General features: G+C 38.8%; 1 protein-coding gene across 2 annotated transcripts in view; it reads right to left on the reverse strand.

The window, feature by feature from the left end:
- The window catches only part of slc25a26 (solute carrier family 25 member 26), a 95,682-nt gene that overhangs the window by 11,974 nt on the left and 56,098 nt on the right, over window positions 1-27,610 (reverse strand). For both annotated transcript variants that reach the window (XR_488020.2, XM_007895195.2), the window contains exons 6-7: window positions 6,703-6,747; window positions 711-780 (exon numbers count right to left, since the gene is read on the reverse strand). Coding sequence is in view for 1 of the 2 variants with exons in the window: in XM_007895195.2 (XP_007893386.2) it covers window positions 711-780; window positions 6,703-6,747 (115 nt within the window). In the remaining variant the exon portion in view is untranslated. The remainder of the gene's footprint in view (window positions 1-710; window positions 781-6,702; window positions 6,748-27,610) is intronic.

The following is a 27,610-nucleotide window of genomic DNA, read 5'->3' on the forward strand; positions in this document are numbered from 1 at the left end:
TCCCTTAAATTTGTTCTGACCGAGTCGAATAGTCTCGATGAGAAAACTCCCCTGGCGTGAAAATCAAGACAGATCATTCCGAAATAAACAAATCAAAGAAAAATTCCAGTGGTGAACAAAACAGGAACTGAAAGGCTTTTAGTGGAGATTCAATCCCAATACCCAACCCCAAACACTTCCAATCTTTTCTCTGTTTTGCCTGAGGACAGTCCAGGTGTCTCTGCCTTGAAGCTTTAGTAAAGCACCGAAAGGCACGCCTTTGAGTCTTCGAGGTCCGAGCAAGTCTTGTCCTCTGTGCTCCTCACTCTAATTAATCTGCACTTCTGACAAACCTGTCACATAAACTGTTAATCACCAGCCCTTGTTGATATGACTTTAAACCCCTAAAGAGCAGTCGGGGCAGACAGCTGCACAGCTGAGGACTCAGCACAGGCCTCTTTTCACCGAGAGATTTGTAAATATTCTTTCAGCAAACACAGTGGCCTGATTGACGGCTCCTATTTTCTCACAGCTCAAATTTGTCGAGTACAAATTGGCCTGACATTCACGCAAACACCTCTCTCGCTGGCCTCTTCAGACCGGACCTGCCCACCCTCAAACAACATTTCCAAACTACCTGTGGAATTTGAAAAGAATGTTTCTGTTCGGTTTATTTTTTTGGCATCTTTCCCTCTCTCAGCCCTCCCAGTATAGCATGTAATCCTCTGCACCTGCAAATGCTCCACAGACTGCAGATTGCCAAGAATTAACCACATGATTCTGTTTCCGTGACCACAGGACCTGCAGTTGAAAAAAAGGAAAACAATATTATTAATTATATTCAAAACCATTTGGAAGCCAAAAGGTTAGCTCAGAGGATGAGAACCCATCGTGCCAAGTGTGTGGCTATTTCTATGATGCATTGCGTCCAATTTCCCAAGGAACTGAAGTTTATGTTAACACACAGGCGATCTGGATGGGAAAATAGTTTAGCAATATACTTGTATTACATCAAGGGTCAAACTTTGCAAAGATGCAAGAGACATGGCTTCCAGCCTTGAAGCTGTCCCACAGGAATCTTTTGAATTGCAATTTGTTTTGCAATAAGCAAACTGCTGCCTTTCATTTACATAAACTGGCTGCTGCAACAATGATGACAGAACAAACATGGTTATAAAGTTCACACGGTCCTCCACTTAACAATAGTTTGATCAGCATATACTGGATGCAGTTTCGACACTGGATGTGTGTATGGGGGGTGGGGGGGTCCGTAATGCATGGCGATTTCAAAGGGGAGTTCTTAATGAGGAAGCCGGCAGTACGCCATCAACTTGTGAGTCCTTCAATGCAAAGTGATCTATTTTCAAAGCGATGTGAGTAACTGCCAGTTATTGAGAGGAGTCCCTCTGGTTTCCTTCCTAAGGAACTCAGTTAGAAGTCGCTGTGCAACTGTCACTAGAATCCTGGAAGATATGAAAAAAAATGATCAAATGACAGATATAATAATAATAATCCTTACATTTGATATAACGTCTTATCACGTCTTCGAGATGGCTCAAAGCGCTTCACAGAATATACTGTAAAGTGAATTGACTGTGTATTTTGCGGGCGAAACGCGGCAGCCAATTGCGCACAGCAGCGTTCCACAAACAGTTGTTGGTTGAGTGACCAAATTATGATTATTATTTTTGAAGGAATTATTATCCCCAGAAAAGTGATCCGCAATCGACTAACAACCGAGTTCCTACTTACTGCTAGGTAAACAGGAGCTTGAGGAATAAGGAAACTTGCCCAACGTTTCGCACTATCGGGAATTGAACCCAGGTCTGTTCGATGTTTAATTAGCTTTATACAACATGAGGAGGCACAATGTAACATGGCTGATGATGTACATTCTTACAGAAGGTAATCTAAGCATTTTGTCCTGAACAAACCTCAAAACATTTAACCGAGACTATATATAAGACACATTTCCCTGGGAATGTATCAATGCATTCTTCCTTCCTGCTGAGGTGTTTAATAGTGCATTAACACAAGATGTCTTATCTGCTGTTCACAAATGTTGGATACAATGTGCCTAAAAAACCCCAATCTATGGGTGCAGAACCAAAAATACCACATTAAATATTTACTCTGTTCCAGTCCCTCACATTTTACATGGGCAGGTACTACATCAGTACAAGTGGGGACACCGTAATAGCACTGTGCAGGACACCCAAGCAACACAAGGTACAATACTTTGTTAGCACTAAGTGTAAAGGTGCCAATTTGAAGCATTAAAAATGTGTTGGAAACTTTTTTAAAAAAGCTCATCCTCCAAGCCCCAAGGGAACTTGCTTCTCCTCCCTGTTTAGCGACACCCGGGACATTCTCTGCAATACACACTCTGCTGGGGCTCCTGTGCACAATCCAATTGGCCTAAATACCCTGAGAGACCAATAAATGTCAGACATGTTTTTCTGTAATATCACACTTGCTCTATTGCCTAAAATAATCTGCTTGTATCCGAGAGACCCACAACTGTACGAACAGCATGAAGCAATTAGATCCTTTTATTTCCCGCCATCCCCCCTCCTCTTTTACAAAAGGGCACTGCCCCCTCCCACCATCAAATGCAGTCTCATAAACGGGTTATACCAAGCCATGGTTTCTCAAGCAGGAACGACGTTGCCAAGCCTGTGTCATATGTATTGCATTAAGATACAGATTGAATGGAAGACTTTGTTTTCCACTTCAAAGCCTCCTGTCGTAGAGTCATTCCCGTCTCCTGCTCTTCCCTTATGAATAACAAATTGCAAATAAATCCACTAGCTGCAGAGTATGGTAACTCACACTGGCAGATCACTGTTCAACCTTCCTCGCAAACTCTCACTTCAAGACCCTTTATCCCCAATTACGACTTGAGCTTCCTGGGTTTTCTTGCACAGACGGAATTGACATTTTGTTTCAAGAACAGGGGGTGGGTGTATGCATTCATCTTTGTAGGTATTATCCCCAAAGCCAGTTAATCCTACAAATGTACAAAGTGTCGAGGATCAAGCCCGATTCCCCTGGAAATTAGATTATGTACATTATTCCTTGGAGTATTCAATTTCCCTTGCCTCACCCAAACAAATACTTTGAGATTCCTAATGTAACAAGCATGAGAATGAGATTTGAATAAACTAGCATTCAGTGTAACAAGCAAAAGGAACAAGTTGGATATGTTTTACAATATTTTCCATGGGGCCAAGCAGAGCTCTCTCACAATGAACAGCTGCAGACCTCACTGTCAACAGCCCTGCAACACGTTATTCAATTAGCATCACCCACAGATGTTCCTTGCCCCTTTTAGTCAACTCTATCCGTTTGATTTCCTTTGAATACAGTTCTGTCTGTTCATCCTCTTTTTAACAGGATCTCTTCCTCCTTTATTATGGATGTATTACAGGATGCATCAGGAGCTGCCTTTAGTGAAGTGAAACACTGTACTAAGAGGAAGTGAGCAGTGAGAAAATTCCTATCAGTTCCATTCAAACATCGCTAAATCTTTAGGTCTTGTTCTGATTGACAAAGCAGAGTCTCATTACTTAGCAAGAAATATCATTAACCAATTTCGAACAAGGTCTGATGTATAAAACTCACCACATCAGCACAATGGGATCTTGTCATCTATTGTAGAGCAATGGGAGGACGTTCTCATCCAAAGTAGCTAATGCTATATTGATCAATCTCTTTTAAAAAGAAGATCTTGATGAATCTCTGATTGAGAATGCCTCTGAAGGTGATACAGACACAGAGAGATCATCAAATACACTAAAAAAAATGCTTCTGAGATTGTAAGGACCTGTGGAGTGTATGTGACTTGAGATGAATAATGAAGCTTGTATTGTTAGATTAATACCCTGGAGTTTAACCATTATCATGTTCAGGGATGATGGAGAAATTTCACAGAGCTTTTATGTTGTTTGAAGCGTTACTTACGGGTTATTCAACCCCCCTCAGGCAATTAAATTGAGTAGTTTCTAAAAGGGCAAATTGTATAGTGTTTGTGTAAAGAATGAGCTCAATGTGACTAATGATCTATCTTGTTCAGTACTTCTTAAAAAAGATCTTTATTTAGAGCACAAGGGATACGATTTCTATGGAAATGAAAGCTGAGCAATGGGATGAAGTGAACTCAAAGACACAGCACAGAGATAGAGTAATCTTAGGGCCAAGATGGAGGTGACTGGTAGGGAAATGGGATGACCATAGAAATAAAATGCAAGACCGCTGAGACTAGAAGAATAAACTAGTGTAGGAATCATCAGCCACGGTAAGGAAACAAACAATACAGCGACTTAGAGTTCAAGAGAACTAAAAGCATGCCAACTCAGGGACGCAATGATCTAGAAAGAATTACATACAAGAAGGAAGATAAAAGGTTCCTTTTAATTTTTAGTGGCAGAGCTAAAACATTAACATTATTTGTTAAACAGAATATCCCCCTCTACCCCAGTGATTCCCTTCCATGCTACCTGCCACAGAAAGTATGGTTAAAATGTCTCTGCCAGTAAAACCACCATGGCTTGAAATGCATCTAAATTACAACCAAAATATATACTGTAATCTAAATGTGAAACTGTTAGTTAGCAGAAGTACAGATTGTTGTTTTTTTCTTTCTAAATCTCTAGATTTACAAATTCCTATGAAGTATGGCAGATCAGTGGAAATACTGACCAACGCAATGATTCAATTAAAGAATGGTACTTTTTTTCCATTTAAAGATTTCATCTCCTTCAGTCAATTGAAAGTCTTTTTGGTTCGTTTCTTATTTGCTACGTTTATAGATCTGGATGAGATTGCATACATAAAATATTACTTCCCTCCTCCTTGTTCTCCACCTTCCCTGATCCCAACCCCCCAGCTCAGGTCCAAATCCCTGACTGTCCAATGCCTTGGGACGTCCTCCTGACGTGAAAGGCCTATACAAATGTAATTTTGTGTTATGTATTGTAAAAGTAACATCATTCATCATTCACCCATGAGTACATTTTACACATCTGGATATGTTCTGGTGCATAAAGGACATTAATATTTACAAACCTAGAGTCACTGTTGAGCCACTGCTCTTCCAATATAACGAGAAATACAATAGGATGCACAAACATTTGGGTCGCATTGTGCTTAAATGAGGTGAATTTTGCTTTGGTGTCTAAACATTTTGGGCGGATGTGGGGAGGCGGAAGGTGTAAGGGTGGGGGGCAAGATAAAAATAATCATGACCAAATTTTNAAAAAATTGGATCGGTTAAGATGATTCTCAAAGAATATTGATGGAACAGAAACATGAATAAAATGACAAGTAATCTGTATTACTACAAGAGTCCTGTAGCTCAGTGGTTGGAGCACTCGCCTCGCCAGCAAAAGACCTGGGTTCAATTCCCAGCAGGGCGAAATGTTGGGCAAGTTTCCTTACTCCACACACCTCTGTTTACCTAGCAGTAAGTAGGAATCCAATTGTTAGTCGATTGGTGGATCGCTTTACCGGGAATAATAATTCCTTCAAATAAAACTAAATAATAATAAATTTGTCATTCAATCCATGACTGTTTGTGGGACACTGCTGTGCGCAATTGGCTGCCATGTTTCGCCCACAAAATATACACTCAATTCACTTTACAGCATATTCTAGACATCTAGAAGACGTGATAAGGCGCTATATCAAATCAAGGATTATTATTATTAAGGAACTTGCAGTGTACTGCTTTCAAACCCATTCTGGGTGTGCTAGTTGGCCAAAGGTTGAAATTGTTGAACACACACTGCATAGCAGCGATTACCTTGGCAAATAGTGTTGATGTACACAAGTGGATCCATAGAATACAGGTTAATAGAACTGATACTAACACTCTGTAAAACATTAGTGAGAACAAATAAAGGACTGCCTACAGTTTGGGTCACTGTACTGAAAAGACAACAGAAGAAATTCAAGGAGAGGCAACAAGATTGGTAACAGGTCTTAAAATCAATAGTGTATGAAGCGAGGATGAGAATCAGTTCCCACTGGGAAGAAACTAAAAGATTCATGTGAGGTTAGAGATGATCTAGAATTATGAAGCTAATCTCTTTAATGGATTTCAGATATTTGTGCTGATCCAATGAGAGGACCTGTGGGGAGGAGGGTGTGTGATTATAATCTAACAAACCACCACCTAAAAGTAGCACAAAGAGTAACTATTTTATAGTCAAATTAATTCTATAAATTCCTACCTAACACACAGACACCGAACCAAAGCGCTATGCAAGAACAAAACGTTCTCTTTAATGTTTGCCTCAGCAAACAAGAGATGTGATCAGCATGCACAGTTTGTAACCACAGAGTCTCTAACCCATGTGGAGGTGGGTGCACAAGAGGTTGTACCATTTTCAAAGCACGTACTCAACACTTTGCTAACCTCAGCAATGCCGCTTGTAACACTGAAACGTGTATTAGTTAACGTTATTGATGATCGATTTGGGGCCACAAATAATTTCATCTCATTCATTCTTTCATATCCGGTGTTCTGCACTTCAGCTGCTGGCATATTTACGTTGGTGAACAACAAGGTGCCCTTTCTACTGTTTTGTGCTGGTGCTTTGCTTATCAGGGTTTTGCTGTGGACCGAGAAATTTACAAATGAAGAAATCAAGCCCGCATCTTTTTCCAATTTTGCTGCTTTTCTGTGGTCAGGTCTGTCAGTACAAAAGAAAGTTCACCTACCTTTAGAGACTCCCACAAGGGTAACTGAATCAGAGAAAAGGGAATCTATAAATAAAAGAAAATTGGAAAATTCAGAAGTTTATTGGCTATTTTTAAAATCTCAAAACATTAATACTGCAACGATCTAATTTTGTTAGAGCTGAAACCACATATTTTATGGCACACACATATATATATTATATTACAAAATGTACTACATATATACACAGACTTGCAAATGCTGGGAATTTCCCCATCAGAAAGATGGATTGGAACACATACTGTTTTTGGTTCTTCCCAATTTGTTTGCAATCTATCCCAAAGGTGGTACTTGTTATACATGACTGGAAGTCGGTACATTACAAGCTCGAGGATCTGACCAAACTAGTCAGCAGGAAGACATATGAATGGGAGCTGCAGGGCACTAACTCTCCACAGGTATGTAAGCTTTATCCATACTGCACAAAATGGTACATATTGTGCTGCCAAATCCTAAGTATCCATAAGACCTCTAATACTCGCATCATTAATCCAAATCTAGATCTAGTTCAATGATTTCACCTACAAATACACAGTGCTGTAAAAATCCTGTGAAGCACTTTGAGACGCTTCACTGATTTGATAAGGCGTTGTATCAAATGCAAGGATTATTTACTCTCTTACAACATACCTCCTTTGTTATCTCAATCTAATCAGGTTATTTAAAGGCCATGCAAGGATTTTTCCTCTTTCTATTATTTTCTGCTCAGTATTTGTGTTGTTGCATTAAAATATTGTTGGTGGAGACCGAGAGAAAAAGCTAATTTAAAAATTGTCTACTAAATGGCCAAATGCAGAACTCCACCCAGATCTGACACCAGTAATACTTGTATTTGATATATCACATTGAAACCTTTTGAAGCACATCGCACAAGTTACTTTGAAGTGTAGCAACAGTCATGTAGGTATAGGTCAATGTACACCAACAAGGCTCCACAAACAGCAAAAAGAGTTGAACAATAAATCATGATAAACAAATTATTCTTTTGTGATCCGCTGCTTAATCAAAGCCACTTGCACTACGCTATTCCGCACACGATAGTGGGGTCAACGTGATGACCCTTTCACCTAATGGGGCACTGCACTCAATAGAAAACAAAAAGAAATGCAATATTACAGACAATAGCGAATAGCTGGCAACGTGTTTCAGCCTTTAATTCAATTGCTGAGTTCTGCTGACATTCATCATAAACCACTTGAGTATTTATGTCATTATGACCCCTCGATTGAATTACTCGTAACTAACTGCAAGCTATTATCCAATACCATTTTCACTCATGCAAAATATTGATCTTGTGGGCAGAGCAACTTCCAATCGCGTACTGAGAAAAGGCCATTTTATGGGTTTAAAGCCCAGATTGCAGGATTTAATTCGCAAACTATCAGATGCTCTGGTTGCCCAATACTCAATAGGGAAACTGATGCCTCGTCTGCCATTCTTGTAAAAATAAATGTTCAGATTTTTATTACTGTGTTCTTCATAGTGAAAGACTCACATTGTTTTGGAGCATCTCTTTCTCTCTCTCTCTCTAGCTAGCGACGGCTTTGCCGAGCTTGCTGCCATGATTAATTGATGAGAGGACTTGGCTTTGATACGCAGACAAGACCTTGCTTGACAGGCACCTGCCAAAGCACATTTGTTATCAGCGCAGAACAGGAAATGGCAGGGAGAAGAAATCAATGTCACTACCGAACATGAAGCTGACAAAACGAAATCTCAGAGGATGTTTTTCATCCTCTGATAGAATGGACTACCTCCCAGGACATCTTGAAACGCCACAGAAAGGTCAGCATTGCTCTCCTTTGCCGACGTCTTGCAATTCCAGAGTGAGGGGCATCTGTTAAGCAGAGCTTAGGACATACTGATTGGCATTTTCAACCTAACAGGAGATAAATTAAGGATGTATTGCTAGAAACAAGCAGCTGGCAACCTTGAAACGGTTTCGAGTGAGTGCTGGTGGCAAATTGGTCATTTCTACCTTGTTAAGGAACCTGTCAAAAGCAATTTTGTAAAATGTTTGTGACTACTCTAAACCAGTGCAAAACATTACCTGTTTAACTGACAGCTTGATTCGAATTGATTTCCCATTTTGCAACCTACAATTTGTGGGATGCAACAAAACTGAAAAAATTGCTCATTATTACCTAAATATTAACTAAATTGGGCAAAGAAGAGCCTCTGTAGAACTAAAGGATGCCTTGGATATTAATACGCACACTTCAGGATTTTGAGACGATAATCTCTAAACAGTAGTTTCACTCCACAACAAGATCAACAATAAGATTCCATTTATAGAGCGCCTTTCACGATGGGAGGACTTCCCAAGGCGCTGTGAAGACTTGGATGTGAGCACATCGGAGAGATAAGGCAAGTCACTACAGACTAATCCTGCACACTTGGGAGCAGATCTAAGGAAACTAAGCTATGTCTCCTTCACGGAGCGACACTATACTATTGGGACTGGCACTTTGGCTTGTCAATCTGGTTCAAGCCCTACATTGGTATTTTGAACTCACAGGCTAGGCTAACTGAGTGTCACGCATTGTTAGAGCTGTCATGCTTTAGATAAGATGTTTAACTAAGGTCCCGCCTATCTGTTCAGGTGGACATTAAAGATCCCACGGCACTATTCAAAAAAAGGAAGTTTCTCCCGGGATCCTGGCCAACAATTCCTCAAATAAAATTAGTGACTCATTTCATGGCTGTTTGTGGGACAATGCTGTGTTCAAATCGGCTGTCGGGTTTGCCTATAAAAATACAGTTACTACACTTTATGGTAAATAGTTTGGAACAATTTGAGATTGTTGACATGACATGACAGGCGCTATATCACATGTAAGATTAGTAGTATTATTTAATGCACATAGTAACAGAGGTATATTAAAACCATGACACCTCTATCAATATTGATGCCCACGTTTCTTTTAAAAAAATAAGGGGTAAGTTAAAGGATTGGTATTAAACTTTGACAAGACCACACACACTAACTTTCTCCATGTCCACCTAAAATGGATCAGGAGTTCATTGTCAACACATGCTTCTTCTATACTGGCACGCAAGTTGTCTAAATTTCACACACAAAAAAGTGTTTCCTTTGTTTTATTAAAGCACTTAGCATGGAGAGGAATTGCTCAAGTCTATAAATAATTGTGTTTAATCCGGTCAGATATTCAGTTTCCAGGGAATAATCCTCGCAGTGGAAATAAACCTCATAAAAAAAATTAAAAACTAAAAAAAAGTTTTGGCGCTCACGGATCAAGTGCTCTGCACTTTCAATTGCATCCAAAAGCCACTATGTAGCTGACAACATCACCTTTCTCTGCCGACATGAAGTAGAAAATCACTAGAACTGGAGCCAGTAAAAATATTCACATTAGAGTTAGTTTAATACTGCGTTCTCTTTTGGATTTCAGCATACTGAGTTATAAGGAGATTGAGTACTCCTAAGTATCAGTGTGCTGAAAATCCTCATATCTATTCTCCTGAAATGTAGTTTTGCAGTATTTTGGAAAGTTCTTAAATTTGGTCTTAATTTATTTGCTGTATTCAGTTTATAGGAGCAAAAGCTCCACTGATAACTTGAATAACCATTACTGTTAACTTTTTTTTAAAAAATGTTTTCCTACTATCACAATGTGTGAGTTGAAAATGTACAGAACGTGTTGTAGCTCACAGAGATGAGCCGCTGTAATTCACCAGCAGTCTAAACACTGAAAGCATATCTAAAATATGTTGCGATACATAAGCGCTGTTTTGAAACAGTTTGTTGTAGATTTACAGTACCCGGATAACGTGGAGCTTGCCTGAAGAAATTTATGTTTCACAGATAGGGCGACTAGTTAACAACTTATCATTGACAGTGATGAGAATGGGTGTGGAGTATTACTTATCAGTATTACTCGCAGAGCAGCCCTCATAGAGAGGAACAGGGGGCATTATGAAACCAGAGTCAGTCAGTGTTAAGTGGCCGTACGGACACCTGTAACACGGGAGGATTGGTTCAGTACCAGGCTGGTGAGAAAGTCCAGGTAAAATTGTTGCACACAATACCTCTTTTCCCCCACAAGCAAAAGCTCCAATCCTGCATGCTTACACATGATGCATATTATCATGTGTATCCTATGTCACAAATGCGTTTTAACAAAATGCTCTTCTTGTATCTGTAAACCACAATTATGCTACCCAGATAGTCTTTCCAAAGGAGCTTTTTAGACATACATTAGCAGGAGTTGGATATTGGTTGGTCGTACAGCAATAGGCCTCAATCGCCAGGGAAGATTTAGTTACAGGGTGCACAAGTGAACCCGATAGGAAAAGCAGGCAGGCAAATAAGAATTTGTTTAATTATAAAATTACCTAATTATTAGAGTAGAATCTAACCCAATAAGGATTCAGCTCTACCGGGAATGAATCCTCCCAATTGTACCTAACATCAGTGATAAATTCTAATGAGATCTAATGGACATCTGATGTTTAAATATGAACATGTCTTTTTCAATAAATCAATTCCCAAGTCTTTGATTTCTGAATTACTAAAATTTGTGTGAATAAGCTCAGTTATCAGAAACACAAGGTTAATCATTTTCCAAATTTCCACAGAGAATATAGCTTTTGCATGTTATAAACAAAAGTCTTCTTTATGAGATTCAGAGCTACATTGGTCTATCTATTCAAGATGAAACAGAGATGAAGATCATTACATGCATCTAAAATACTCCTGCAAATTGGAAAATAGATTTTCCTTTGAAGCACAACAAATATTAAGCAGGAATTAAATCATGGTACTGCATTTCTATTAATATCACATTTGCACACACATTTAAGAAATTTCACTTAACAGCAACAACTTGCATTTATATAGCACCCTTTGCAAAGGGTTACGTCTTGGATCTTTAAACCTTCAAAGCTGTTGGTTCAGGGAAAAAATTTATCTTTCGCTTTGCTCATGCTGACAAATTGTCAAGAAAAATTTACAACCACTTTGTCATCCCCAGAACAAATTGCAAAGAAAGAATGTTGTCATCCAGGACAGACTGCACTATTTATATCCTGCCTGAGCCAAGAGCAAAATGTGTTGCACACATGCAGACAAGGTACGGTGACTCCTAGTGCTTTTAAACTGCACACCTAAGCTTAAAAAAAATGGGCAGCACAGTCTTAGATCTTCAGCAGAATAATATATTCTGCCAACAAAGCAATTCTATCCTTTCAACTGCCTTCATTTGCAAATATTATTAAGATTATTATTATCCACTTTAAGATGCTAATTCAGTAACACTATCTAATGTCCTGGCCAGTTTGTGCAAACAAGCATCCAAGCTCTGGGAGACCACTTGGTGACCAATTGGTGCCAGACTTGGTGCCACGTATGAACCTGGCTCAAGAGGGCTCGATTCCCTGGGCCCAGTTTCACACCTAGCCACAGCAATGTGGCTGAGATCAGGGGGCGGCATCTGAAACATATATTATAGGTCAATGCTCCAGTGTGCTACACCACTCTGAATTCAATTCAATAAACCACCAAGAGTTATATTTTTTGTTTGGAAGTTAAACTAACATCATTCTATCAATACAATCCTGTAGTGTATAAACCCTGGATTTTTATTTCTGATGGTATGTGAAGATAATCTGGGGCAATAGGATGGTATTCCCAAGTTATGCAGCAACAGAAGCCTTGTGGCAGTTTTGGGGAACATTTGGGATGTGAAAACAATTTACTCAAACATCGAGTTTACATATTGAAAGAATCTGAGTTTCCATGTATCTTAATGTTATGCAATCACACACTTTCCCTCATCTCATTTCCTTGTGGCTGTTCTTTCCCAGATAAGCCTGGGTTTGACCTTTAACTTCCATTGATGTGTGGGGGAGGGCGGGGGGAATTTATGCATGGCCAGTTTAACTTTTACATTTTTTTGTACAATGTTTTATACACATAGACTTTTTCGCAGCTTTATCAGTCACACAGGATACTTTGAAGTGGGTAACCGAATGGGGTCTAACTTGCGAATAAAGTAATGGCTAATTCGAAGGCCTCCAAATGTGCATAAATAGGCTGAAGAATTAAACAGCATCTTCCTAGGTCCATTCATTTTTTTCCCTGCCCTTTTTGCTCTTTGAAATGGATCTGCCTTAGCCCAGCCACATGTCACAATACATGCTCTACACGCTATACAAATGTTGTTGTTGAAGGAGGCAAGGGAGGGGGTGAGGCTCTGAAAAGTGTTCAGGGACTGGGGGATGGAGTTCCAGAGGGTGGGGGCAGAGAGGCTGGAGGCCCACCCGCCAATGGTGGGGTGGGCAAGGCAGGGAACGTGAAGCAGACCAGAGCCCACTGAGTAGAGGGTGCGGACAGGTTGGTAGAGGGATAGGTGCTCTTTTCAGGGTAAATCATCAGAGAGAAGGCAGCATGGACTGGACAGGCTGGTCAGGCAATAATAATATTATAATCCTTGCATTTGATATAGCGCTTTTCACTTCTTTTTGACGTCTCAGAGCTCTTACAGAATAGACTGTAAAGTGAAATAACTGTATGTTTGTGGACGAAATGCGGCAACCAAGTGCGCACAGCAGCGTCCCACAAACAGTCGTGGATTGACCTGACCAATTTATTATTTTTTTTCTTGAGAGATTATTATCAGGCATCTGCAGTAAGGAAACTTGCCCAAGGTTTCGCCCTGCTGGGAATCCAATCCAGGTCTCCACTTGTGAGGCGAGTGCTCTAACCACTGAGCTACAGATCAGGTCTAACCACCCCTATGCTGGTCAGTGTCACGCACTGAAGCTCTTATAATCAATTGATGGCTTCAAAATGGTGTTGGAGGGTGCCCCAGGCGCTTTGTGGGGCTTAGCACCCCGAAGGCAGCCTATTTCCTCCCCTCAATTTCTCCCATTCAATCTGAGCACTGTCTCATGCGAGGTATTCCATCTTCCCGTACTCTAAAACCTACTTGAAATGCGCTGAGAAAAAGCTGATCACATCTGCCCCGAGATGTAGTGCATACGCCGGGAAACTGGGTCAGGCTACAGGGGGCAGGAATGCACAGCTGGAGCTTGAACTGGAGTTGGAGTGCGATCAAAATGGCAAACCAATCTGAACAAGAACACTCCTCCACTTGGTGTACTTTTTAATTAAAAAAATGTAATTTTTTTGGATTAAGTTTTAAAGAGAGATCACTTTTGTTTGCCTGATTAGTGACTGAATCATTAGATAGTATTTCCAGCAAGTAATATGGGGTCCAGGGAAAATAAAACAATTCCTTTATAGCAAAGTACAGCAGAGAAAAAAATAATTTTATTTTAAAATCCAGCTGTTTAATTTGTTTTACTTTTAGTTGCTTTCAAATTCAGAACATTTGTTTCTCCCTCTCTTATACAGTGATATAACCAAATCTGAGCTATTTACCAAAGAGGGGTGGGTATAGAATACAGAAAGGTTTCACCAATGTTGAAAAAGCATCAACCTCAACCATAAATAAATACAATAGTTAATGCACATTGATGGGAAGGTTTACTGACTGAAAGTGGGCAACATCATTTGTTACCACTGATTGTCACCATTGTGGCGTGGGAAGGAACAAAAGCCAATTAGACATTAAGAACTTGAAAAACGAGCCTGTTAGCTTATTGTTGTTAATTTAACTAATAATCAAACACTGGTTTGGTGCATTATCTTGGGTAACACAAACTGAAATCTGACAGTTGCTGATGTTTAATAAAGCTTGGAAATCTATTCTTTACTGTGATACCCGACCCAATTTCTCTAATACTGTGAGTGACAAGGCTGAAAAAGAATCGCAAAATTACATTTCAAAATGTAATTGGAAATGGAATGGAAAAATTGAACCACAGACTTCTCAACTCACAGCCCTAGTGAAGCTACCGTGCAGAATATACAACTGAACAATGCATCTCCGGTTACTGAATACTGACGCATGGGGGAGGTGGGGATCCGCCAGTCAAAAGGGCTTCACAGATCCAGTATTATTCTGACATATTAAGTATTTTGTACATGATTTGGTTAACAAGTGAAAGGCTTCTTTATAACTCAGAGATGTGGCCATGCTGCAATTTCAAAAGTGCTGTTGCCTCATATCGATATATATAGCCCACTACTTTGATCGTTGGAATCAGAATACGCTAAGCCCATGAAAATGGGGTGCAGGAGGTGATTCTCAATCTATCATTCACAATTACGGTGCTAGCTTTCTTAACCTGGAGTAACAACAATAAGTTAGTCATAACATGGAACACAANTTTTTTTATTGGCTGTCGTTCTATGCCATGGTTATTCTGCACATACAAGGTCGGAAATAAGGGAAGAATGAGCTGGTTTGGACATGCAGTTCTTTTCAATCTTTTTCAACAGCATTTTATTTGTTTAAAATATGAAAGGCATAAGAACATAAGATTTGTCTAGGCGAAAGAAGACCAAGGTCCATCCAAGGTTCGCTTTGCACCATCCTGGCAGTCGCTTGACATTTTGTGTCCCAAACTATATATTGTATTCCGAAATATTATTTTCTAGCTGAAATCCATCTTATTTGTTCTTGAAACAAACAACATTTTCTGCTTCCACCATCTCCCTAGGCAATCGAATTATACTCAACTAAAATGCACCGAGGCTTCTAAAGAATATTGGCATCAGGGATCGACTACTATCTGAACTTCACACTTTAAGTAAATTCAATCACTAAAGCATAATTGGAGAGACTGCACATCATTGCCCTAGGTATTATGATCAGTGCTTAGGCACTATAATCAATCAGTTTCTCACTTGGGTGATAATGATCTTCTAATTTTAGTAGACTGCACAACTTTAAAAATGCAGCAACAATAAGCTAAGGTTTTTAATGCTTTATCAAGACTCAGAACCTAAATCCAACTGTCTTAAGCAATTTGCACACACGTAATCAAGCCTACAAATTGTAAAAAGTTAGTACTAATGAAATGCATTAGAGGCGGTTAGCCACTAGGCAATGTTACAGTACTGACATCCAGAAAGCCTGAGGGTAGCAAGGGACAGGAGACTTGTAAAATCTGCAGATATTTAAAACTGGAGCAGGTCAGAGCAATTAACTACAAGAGCAATGTTTGGCCATCACTTCAGTATTGGTTAACAATAAAATAGAGAGAAAGCCATGCAATTATTGTACGGAATTGGTTAGTACCTGGGAAAATATAGCATTGTATGCCCCACGAAACTGGTTCTTGGACCATTTTAATATTGAATTGATACTGTTACTGTGACTGAAAATTAAAATTCCAGAACAAAAACAGATGATGGTATTTGGGTTAGTTTAGGTCTTGCTCCTGATGTCCCCTATAGGAAGCTCCTGATCTCAGTCATGACGTTACAGGAAGGTGAAAGGGCAAGATACTTATCCTTCTGCTCTTCACGACTAGAGGTCTGGGCCACAGTGACCCCCTCAACTTCCCTGCTAGTGAGATCAGCCAGCAGTTGGGGTGAGACCAAAATGCTGAGGAAAATTTTAAAGCAGAGACTGAAAATAAGAATTTAAGCAGCAACTTGAATCAGCTGCATGCCTATTGTGCTGGCAGGTTTTTCCATTTCGCTGAAAATAAAGTGTGTGGGAACACAACGCAATAAATAAAAGGCCAAGAGTCATTTTCCTGTTCTCTCACACTTTTCCCAATGGGAAAAAAAGACAGATGTATGAAAAATCCCTTTATTCTTGAAGTCGAGACTAATCCCATAAAACAACTTGAAGCAACCACTTCAGTGGCCTGTCAATTGTATGATATTCGTTATGGTTTGATAGCAAGTCATATTCATTTGGTTTGATACTTTTCATTTTTATTAGCTTTACCTTTCATTAGGCTTTGCAGAAGCTCATTTTTCTTAAAACTGTGACAAAGGTAATGTGCTTTTAAGTGAATCAGAGTTCCAGAATTCTAAGTTCTGTAGGATGACAAAAAGTGAACAAGCAACATTACACTGTGGCAGGACTGATGTCAACACATGACAAATAAGGGATATTTTGGCCTCTCTACGAGAGAGCTTCCTGTTTTAAGATTTTTTTAAAAAAAACCTCCTCAGATGAGGAGAACGTTTAGTAACCAGAGATGAATGCAGATATTATGCTGCAGGAAGCAGATGTACACCATTTGGCGAAGTCATTAAAATGCTTCATCTCAAAAAGGAGAAAGGATAACAAGGGCTCGTTTGAACAAACAAAAGAGGGGTCTGTATCACAAAGGCTGTTAGTTGCACACAGTTTGGAGCAGCATTCTGTTGAAATTGTCACACAACACATATTGTATTAAAATTCTGGAAACATAGAGAAACATAAAGCTGATCCTCTACCTAAAATTAGAGGATTTGTCTATAACTGTCTATGTCAGCCATACATGTTATATATAACAAGCGTTTTTCTATTACTCATAAAACAATGCAAGTTATGCACAGGATGTCCATGGTTTGTATTAGGTTGCTTTATAAATAATCCCTCTCCTCTTTCCCTTTCAATACTTTTAAGGATTGTCAGATCGTCATAAGTGCACCCTGCACTAAAATCACTTAAAAATCATAAAATAATATAATAATCCTTGCTTTTGCAATTGATATAGTGCTTTATCACGTCTTCACGGTAAAGTGAATTGATTGTATATTTTGTGGGCGAAACGCGACAGTTAATTGTGCACAGCAGTGTCCCACAAACAGTCACGATTGAAGTGACCAATTTTTTTTGAAGGAATATTAACCCGGATAACCAATCCACCAATGGACTAACAACCGGGTTCCTATTTACTGCTAAGTAAACAGAAGGGTGTGGAGTAAGGAAACTTGCCCAACATTTCGCCCTGCCAGGAATCGAACCCAAGTCTCCCGCTTGCAGGATGGGTACTCTAACCACTGAGCTACAGGACTCCAAAATAAGATAGGGTCATTAATCTGTATAGCTTCCCGTTGCTAAGGTTTTCTGTGTGACCTGCATTCACTATTTGTTTAATTTCACTTCTGTTCTGACACAAAACCCACAGCCGCTACTGAATAAAAACAATGACCATTTCTACTTTGAATATTACTACCGCATAATAGTAACAATTCTTGCATTTGATATAGCGCATATGTCATCAAGATGTCTCAAAGTGCTTCACAGGATTTTAATTGAAGTGTATTTTTGTTTTTAGGTGAACGCATCAACCAATTTGCCCACAGCACTGGCAATACATTTCCATAAGCACTCTACATGGGAGATGTTCTGAGATGATCTTCAGCTCACAATCAAGTTTCTTGGTTCTACACAGAACAATTCTTTGCATCCAGATTGTTCTGTTTATTATTTTAAAATCTGGATCATGTCTTTCCCCAAAAAACAGATGGCCAAGCCAAAACATGTCCCTCCTTATAGCTCAATGATCAAAATCTGGAAAACGCTTTTGCTCTTTAAAAATATTTGGAACAAAAACAAACGACTGAGTGGATACATCCATCACATGATTTAACACTGACTCATTGGTAACAGGAAAGCCAAAGTTTGCAGATTTTAGTTGGGGGGGGTGGGGGTGGGGGTGAGGTTGTAGTTTGGGGAGGGGGGAGAAATCAGCCGGGGTTCCTGATCCCATTTGCTGTGCGGGGGTTTCTTGTTGGAATGTGGACATGTGGAGCATAGGATCAGAAACGGCTGCAACAGCTCCCAATGTTCACCCACTGAGGCTCATTATCCAGATTGTAGCAGATTTCACCTGCCGGTTAGGCACCCAGAGTACGAACCAACTATCCCAGCACAAGGCATCGCTGGATGGTTTAAAAAAAGATTGAAACACATACCCACACCATACACACACACACATACAGATTTTAGAACTTTCATCTTCTGGGTTTTGTGATAAAAATGCTGATTGTTTGCAGTCAATAATTACAATGCTTACACTAAGCAAATCCCAAATTCACTGGCAAGATCCAATCTTCCCGACAGAGGTGTGCTCTCAAACAACAGTTTATTTTTAATGACAGAAATAAAGAAAATAACTGGTGATTAAGAACAGACATTTGTTCAATTGTTAGACCAAGTTCAAATCTTACATCTGGCTGATAGTTCACAACCGTGGCATGAAAGATTTGCTTTGTACACTTACAAATCCCATGATAACGATCATCTCCATTTGGACAAAGTGGAGGCCTGCTTTCTGTAAGTAACACATACCTTACCAATGTAATGACTGAAATAAATGTCTACACTTAAAGAAACAAAACCTGGGCATATGCGTCCTTCATACAACCAGCTTTCATTAACTTGGAGTGGCATAAACAGCTTTTTGTGGTGAATGCTGGACAATAATTTCCTGTAGGGCCAGATGTTGCTGACAGTACAATTTACAGTAAATTACTTGCTGCAGAAGTAACCAAAAATGAGCACAGTTGAACATCATGAGTCACTAATCACTGTGAATAATACCAGCAATACACTTGCTGAGAAATTCCACCTGTCAGTTCGAAATCTTTCCTTCTCAACCACCACATATGTAGTGTTTACAGTGAGTGCATTAAAGTTGTCACTGGCCATGTCAGAATCACTCCACAAATGGCTGGAGGACAAAATGGGTATTAGCGAAGGGCAATAATATTTCACGCAAATTATATGGGGGAATGGGTTCTTGGCCCAGGCTACTGTCCATGAAATTTAGTAGCTCAGTGGTTAGAGCATTCACCTCGCAAGCGAGAGACCTGGGTTCGATTCCCGGCAGGGCGAAACGTTGGGCAAGTTTCCTTACTCCACACGCCTCAGTTTATCTAGCAATAAGTAGGAACCTTGCTCCCTCTCTTCCTATTTTCAGGTCCCTCCTGAAAACCTTTCTTTTCGACTGCGTCTTTGGTCACCTTCCTCCCCTTCCCCCTAGCTCGGCCCCGGGATCCGTTACTGTGAAGCGCTCTGAGATGCCGTCCAGCATGGAGGGTGCTATATAAATCCAAGTTGTTTTTGTTGTTGTTAGTCGATTAGCGGATCGCTTCTCCGGGGGTAAAAATTCAATCCATGACTGTTTAAGGGACACTGCTGTCCGCAATTGGCTGCTGCATTTCGTCCAAACCTATACAGTAAATTCACTTTACAGCATATTCTATGAAGCGCTTTGAGACGTCTCAAAGATGTAATCAGGCGCTATATCAAATGCAAGGATTATTATTATTACTAATACTCACTGTGAAAAATAATTCCCAACAAATGTTAAATTACCTTCATATTGTGCTTTTGTTGTTAAAACGAATGAAAATCTCAATGCAATTTCTAATAAATTGCAATTTTCGTTATTTTCCTATTTATAGTGTACCAAAGGCATAAAGGAGACTGTATGACACATCACAATCTTAAATCCCAAGTTGCCGCATGTCAGTACAGTCAATTTGTAAATTATCTGTAAATTTGTAGATGTTTTGTTTAAGAGTTAAAGAATATAACTATAACCAATTATCTTTGCGAAATGTCTCAATTGTTAAGAATTCTGCAACATCTGTTTCCAGTATGTTTTCGCTGAATAGTTTCAGACAGCAAAATGTGAGTTTAAATATCATCAATATGTATAATGGGATGATTCAACAGAGATTTTTTTTTAAAAAAGTACACATAAAATATGGCACGCACACACAAGTAAAATTGAGAGTCATTAGTCACACCAGTGATGTCTTAAAGTGGATCAGAGATGGAAGATTTATGCTGAATTTTATCTGAATAATATAAAGCAACAACGTCCTGTAAATCCTCTTTTTTAAATGATGTATCTTTCCAAGGACAGATGCGCCTGATTTCGCTTTCAGCAGCGATCTAGAAAGAAGAGGACTTGTATTTATATAGTGCCTCGGCATGTTGAAACATCTCAAAGCCCTTCAAAAATAATGACTTAAGTGTAGTTAGTGACTATGTCTACAGGCAAGCAGACGTATTATAATAATAATCCTTGCATTTTTTATAGCGCCTTATCACTTTGTCGAGACATCTCAAAGTGCTTCACAGGATTTCCTGTCAAGTGCAGAGAATGTGCATTTTTGGATGAATGTGGCAGCCAATTTGTTCACAACAGTGTCCCACAAACAGCTGTGAAGTGACCAATTTTATCTGGGGGATTGATTGCTGGCCAGGATACTTGGAGAAACTTTCTTCTCTTTTCAAATCATGCCAACAGGATCTTTATTGCCCACCTGAATAGGCACAGAAATACTCACATCGTGATCAAAAACACTATATTTTTATATATATAATATATATATATTTCCAGCAACAACCTGTATGATTCAACCCATGAGAACTCAAAGTAGATTTTTGGAGAATTTTAGTATCACCCCAATAGGACAGAGAGCAAAATAAATCATGTGCCAAGTAGATAACATTTACCGACTAAACCTAATGAGATAACAGAAGTACACAAACTTTAGGCACGCTGCCCAACTCGGTCCACACATTCCCATCAAAGTGCCTTGCGCCCAACTATAGAAAGCGTTTTAGCCTGACACAAAATTTGTGAAACTAAATGGGTAACATGTTTCCTCTTGAGCAATCACAGGAAATTGTGTTGGCAAAAAAAATCCACAGTATTCTGCAGCTATAAATAAAACACTGTGCACCTAGCTGTCAAAAAAAAATAAATGTTTGCTTTAAAAGGTACAAGTTTAAAAAAAAGCTAACACTTAATAGTTTACACAATGCTGGAGGCCAGAGTCCCGTGGATACAAATTAACTTAAAAATCATATCCCATTATTTAAAAGTTGAAGTGAGCTTCCTCCAAATAAGTTATTGGAAGAAAAGGAGCATTTCCCAATGCAGTATTGTGGTTATATTGTTTGAATTGATGATCTTGTCTTATAGATTAAGAAGTTAAATGTTTCAAGGAATTCGATTTTAATTGTGTTGCGTCACTTCGAAAAGTCTCAAGGTGCTTCACAGGTAATTTCTCTTGGTGTGATGCTCATTTCTAAGGTCAGCATCAGTAGTTATCTGCACCAGTAAAGTCTCCCAAACAGCCATGAAGTAAATGCCAAATAAATGAGAGGATTGTTAACTGGAAAGGGTGGACTTTCTTCTCTTTTCAAATCGTCTCATGGGATCTTTAATGTTACTGTTAAATCTTAGCAAACCAGCCTCTTGAACACACTCCCTTTTATATTAAAACAAGGCTTGTTCACCTAATAATTACCATGAAATCCACAACAATTTATCTTAATAAAAAAAATCAGTTAGAACCCTCTTTGGTGTTCCTGGGATTAGCTGATTTCAAAGTTATAGGCTCTACATCAAATGCAAGGATTATTATTTCAGTCAGGGCAGCATTAAGGGTGTTACAATTTGCCTCAATGCACTGTTAGGTTCCAGGTTCAATTCCTAGGTTATGCTGAGTTAACTGATCTCAGCCGCTACACTGAGCATGGAAGGAAGTGCAGAAAATTAAAGGAATATAAAAAATAAACCCATTAAAAGTTAGCAGAATGTTAACAACAATGTGATTGAGGCCCGGTGGTAACTTGGGAGTCATCTTTTCAGTTTTAGAAACTTTTGGATCCCATTATTCTTGCAAAGGACCTGTTAGTTCCTGCACATGGGAGAACTTGACCTGGAACAGCTTCAAACAGATTCCAGTGGACAACGTCAGCTGTTTGCAAGTGAACCGACTTCAACCTTATTCCAACTTATAAGTTCTTAAAGCTGGTACGTACCAATGGGTTTTGTTGTGACTGCGAAACTCACTGGAATTTAGTGGAAGTAATATTGGCTCTTCCTATTTTTACTGCTCAGTGGGAAAGTGACCTCTAACTAATAAAAGTTTATTTAGCGCTTTTGAGTATTCAAAATCCTCTTCAGCTTTCAAAATATACAGCCTTATTTTCTTTCACACATCTGCAAAAAAAATTCTCAGAATTTTCAACAATGTACAGAACTACAACAGTCACAGTAGCCTGGGAATAAAGTAAAACGTTGTAGTCACACGTTTCCGTGGAGTCCTGTAGATAGCTTTGCAAGCGAGAAACCTGGGTTCGATTCCCGGCAGGGCGAAACCTTGGGTAAGTTTCCTTACTTCACACGTTTGATAATAATCCCTCAAGAAAAAAAACATGATAAATTGGTCACTTCAATCCATGACTGTTTGTGGGACACTGCTGTGCGCAATCGGCTGCCACATTTCGCCCACAAATACAGTCAATTCACTTTACAGTTTATTCAGTGAAGTGCTTTTAGACGTCTATAATTTGCGAAAAGCTCTATATCAAATGCGAGGATTTTTATTATTATTATTCTGTGGCTCTTAAAGAATTTAGGTGCTGCTACTTACAATATAACCCTATTGTAAGGCAATTGATAGAATCCATGACTTTTTCAAACAGCAGATACAATCTTCAAGACAGAATAACTGGTTGAAGGCTTTCTATTTTCCCAAATGGAAATAGATGGTCATCAATGAAAATGGAAGTGAAGGCAGCCATTATCTGCTTGATAAGGGTAACTGTAGAATCTGATTCATAATTTGACAGAGTCCAATGCGTCACACAATATGTATCGAAAGGTAAGGAGCAATGAAACAAGAAAAGGCTTGTTTGAACCAAATTTCAATTGGTTGGAAGGATCTTTTTCTAATTCAATACCTGCTTTTGTTCCAAGTTTCTAAACACTGCAGATTACCCTTTGTTATTCAGCAGTCAATACAGCACATATTTAGTGATAAAAGTTAAATATTCAGTTCTAATCTCCGAGGATCCTTGTGGCTCTTAAGAGTACTTCCTCCTTAACCCTCTCTGCCTTGAATTCCGCACCCTCACACCCGCTGACCTCTCTTTTCAACCATGTTCTCAACCAACTTACCCCAACCCATTTACAAAGCGTTTTGAAATGTCCTCCGAATGTGAAAGTTGCAATAAAAATTTTAATTGTTGTAGTAGTCATATATGTTTGAAAGTGTTTTCATACAAATGGAACAGTTCCCAGAGAAGGGATAATAGCACACTTTGATGCAGGATAAAGCTTTCAAAATTGTGCATTAACCAAAATCTCAGGACCACAACAGCAACGCCACAACCATCGCATTTTCCATAACTTTCTACATAAGCCTCTTGCAATAGATTTGCAACACTTAATGTCAAGAATCATATCATGCAAGATCTCTTATATACTGTTTCCTGTAACAACAACAACTTATATAGCACTTATATAGCGCCCTCCAAGAAAGGCAGTGTCTCACAGCCTAAATGGGTAAATCCCAGTTAGGATTAAGTTGCATTATATCATATAAACATGGTACAAATCTGTCAGTAACAACAAACTGTACCTTAAGTAAATTACACAAGTTTTACGTAGCTTGGGTGATCCTAAAAAAACATAAGGCTTGCCAGTGAAATTGGCTGAATGTCGCGAGGCACAGTCACGAAACCAGATTGACCACATTAAATTGAAACAATATTCTGCTGAGGGTTTTGACATGCCAAATGGTTGCATAAAATTGCTTAAGAATTTTCAGAGGTGTGAGCAAAAACGTCAACCTGCTTTTTTTAAAAAAAAACAGAGCATTTCAAACAATGAAGGAAGCGGCAGCTTTTGTATGAACTTGAATATAATAAATTTTGCACCGAATAAAGAGTAAAAAAACGAGGTGTTAACATAACATTTTTTGACTGTGAGTAATAAATCTTTATTCCCATTGGCACTTGGTGTTGCAGTTAGTCATTACTGCTTCCTTAGTTTCGGAGAACTCCACACATACACTCGCACGAAGATACACAAGCGGTGGTACTGTTGATAGCCATTAAACCACAACTTCAGACAGCGAAGGCAGGCATTAAAGCTTAACCTGGTCACAAATTGGGTTTTCAACTGCAGACTATTTTTCTGGCTATGATGTAAATTGTAATTGACCAAAATTATTGGAACTACATGCCAAAGATCCCAAACAACCAAGAGAGGAACACTGTAGCAGGAACCCCTCGCGCACAATGAAAATGTTTACATTCTTTACACTCACTGTCTTTCCTTTATTAAAAACATACATTTAACAGAAATGGTTTTTGCATGCTCAGGGTGACAAATGTCGCGAAAACTGCAGGAAAAACACTGAATAAATAAAATCGGTAACTTCTGCTTGGTAACGTTTTTCTGCACCCTTTTTAGGCTTTGAAAAATAGGATGGTTTAGAGAAAGCATGTTGGCCTACACAATACACAATTACTACACATTGCAGTAAATGCTGTTAAGAGCTTTAAGGTGTCCCCATGACGTGAAAGGCCCTGTATCAAATACAATAATTTTTTTGTACAATTTGTTGTTTTGCGAGTGGCTTTCGATATTCGCAAATGTAAGTCCACGGTGTAGGTCCATTCTAAATCCTGTTTGTGAACATCACAAACCTAAAGTAGGGAAAACTAGGGCAGGTTTTTGCACCAAGCCAAGACTGGAAGCTGATGGCACATCTGCAAGTTTTGGAAAACTTGCTGGATTTTCCAGGAATACAGCAATAAATAAGCGATTGGACAGACCTCTGTCCGCGTAAACACAGTGCCAGCCAAAACATGTGTACAATCTAACGCCACACATTTGATATGTGCTTCCAGTGTTATGGCAACAAGAATGTTCTGTACTATTATAACCAGAAAACACACAGCAGCTTCCCTGTTAGTCGAGACACATATTATCGGCACACAGGTAAGAGAAATGTTACACTCTCAGACCAGAGCTTTAAAAGGTTACTTCACCTTTAACTCTGGATACAGAACCTAAAAAAAGACAACTACAATCTAAAAACAGTTGCATCTTCCATAGCTTTGAGTTCAAGAGGAAATTCCAAATGGTGCGAGCTTATTTTATAAGTCTTAAACTGTGAAAACTGGGTGCTATGTGGTAGTCTACTTAAACACCAAATATTAAGATCCTTTAACAAGTACTTAACATAGTATATTTATTGTAATTTGTTGAATGCCAAAAAAGGAGACAAACCATTGGCTTGTTGTAGATAAAAGTTTTCTTGTAAATAGTTTCAAGACAAAGAGGAAGCATTTCAGAGGCTTTTAGCTTACATGCTACCCCCATGGCAGAAAGTTGGACTCCACACATTGGATATCTTGCCGAATTTGCAATTCAAAGAATTGCAGCATTCATTGATCTCACACTGCTCGCAGCAGCGTGGTTAAAAAAATGTTGTTAGCAAGTGAAATTAAAAAAAATAGAAGTTTTAATATGTATGCAACGCGCCTTGTAAAATAAAATTATTGGAACTATATGCCACAGATCCCAAAACTGAATTTATTTGAAAGTAGAGTTGTGGCGGTGACTTTGATTAAAGAAATGACAAATACTCTATTAACTATTTATATATAAAAAAAATCAACCAGTGTTTGCATACCATAACAAATGTGTTGGTCTATTCCCTATAGTGTGCTACTCTGATGTAAAGTGGAAAGCAACCCTGCATAAGATAACCAAGAGAGGAACATTGTAGCAGGAACTCCTCGCGCACAATGAAAATCTTTACATTCTTTACACTCACTGTCTTTTCCTTTATTAAAAACATATTTAACAGAAGTGATTATTGCATGCTCAAGGTGACAAATGTGCAGAAAACTGCAGGAAAAACTCTGCATAAATAAAACCCAGGTAATTGGGAATATTTTGCATTCAGCATTGTCAAACCTATGTTCCATTTCAGTCTCCAAATGGAACACTTGCTTTTTGTAAAACCCACAGTTATGCACAGAGCAGAACTAATAGTGTATGATCTCATCAAATCTACTGTACAAGTCGGTGATTTTTCTTTCACAGATTAAAATAGCACTACACAGAGAAAACATACTGCAATACTGAGCAGAAGCAGTATTATTATTTGGAAGTCTGCTTCCTAAGGAATCTTGTTAGAAACATCGCATTTTATGTTTTTCAACAAATTTTCCTATCTACAAATTTAGATTTCAAATACTGTGGATTTAAGCGTGTCTAAAAGATGCACACATAGCCTGTGTGCAACAGCTGTCAAGTACTTCCACAAGGCTTCTAATCCAGAATTAAACTCCCAAGATCACCTTACATTTGGCAATATTTAGTCAAGGGCTTTATTTCTTTAAAATAGCTGCAGAGCTGGTATTTTCTCAGCACAGCAATATGAATTTAATTACAGAAACACCTTTGATAGGATTAAATCTCACTGCTGATAGTCAGGAATCAGATGACATATGGTATAAATATTAGAGGCAGATTAATGCAATGCCTGAGTGTCACTGTGTTAGCCTATTCATCCATGGATTACTCCAATGTCTGGTTCAGGCCTAAAAGAACAAGCAACTATCGTTCAGTTTTACGCATTAATCCTAATCAAATACAGTCAGAAGACCAAGAAAAATCCACCGTAAAAAAATGTTTCTGGTGCTTTGAATATGAAATCGGTGTAAATTGTTGTAAGCTATGAACTAAGTCCTTAACTTTGCAATGCACAAAGCAAACTTTGAAAGGAAAAAAGTAAATAGTACTGTAGAATAGTAAGTAGAAGCTGTCCTAAATCTATACAATTCACTCAGATTTTTGTGCAAGCCTGGAAGTCAGTATAATACACATCAGTATAATTTATCTAAATGAAAGGCTTTAGAAAAAATGCAAATTGAACGTAAATAAAATATCCTTCCACGATTCTTAAAGGGGATACTTTGATTCCTCTTATTGCACCTACCCTTTTCCTCCAGAAGGTACAATCTTGTATAATGTGGACTAGGAATGTTATTTTAAACTGCTTGTTGAAAATTGGTGACCTCAAAAATGTGTTCACATTTGACAGTACTTTGTGTTTAAGGGAGAATCACCCTTGTGGAGTTTTTCCGTCTCTGGTGAGCATTAGCACCTCTATTTTCCTGACCATGAGTTTGAAGTTAATTCAATGGTAGAGAATATTGCGATCTGGGAGCAAGCAAC

Source organism: Callorhinchus milii, unplaced genomic scaffold (assembly GCF_018977255.1).
Source record: "Callorhinchus milii isolate IMCB2004 unplaced genomic scaffold, IMCB_Cmil_1.0 Scaffold12, whole genome shotgun sequence".
In the NCBI taxonomy this organism is placed as follows: domain Eukaryota; kingdom Metazoa; phylum Chordata; class Chondrichthyes; order Chimaeriformes; family Callorhinchidae; genus Callorhinchus; species Callorhinchus milii.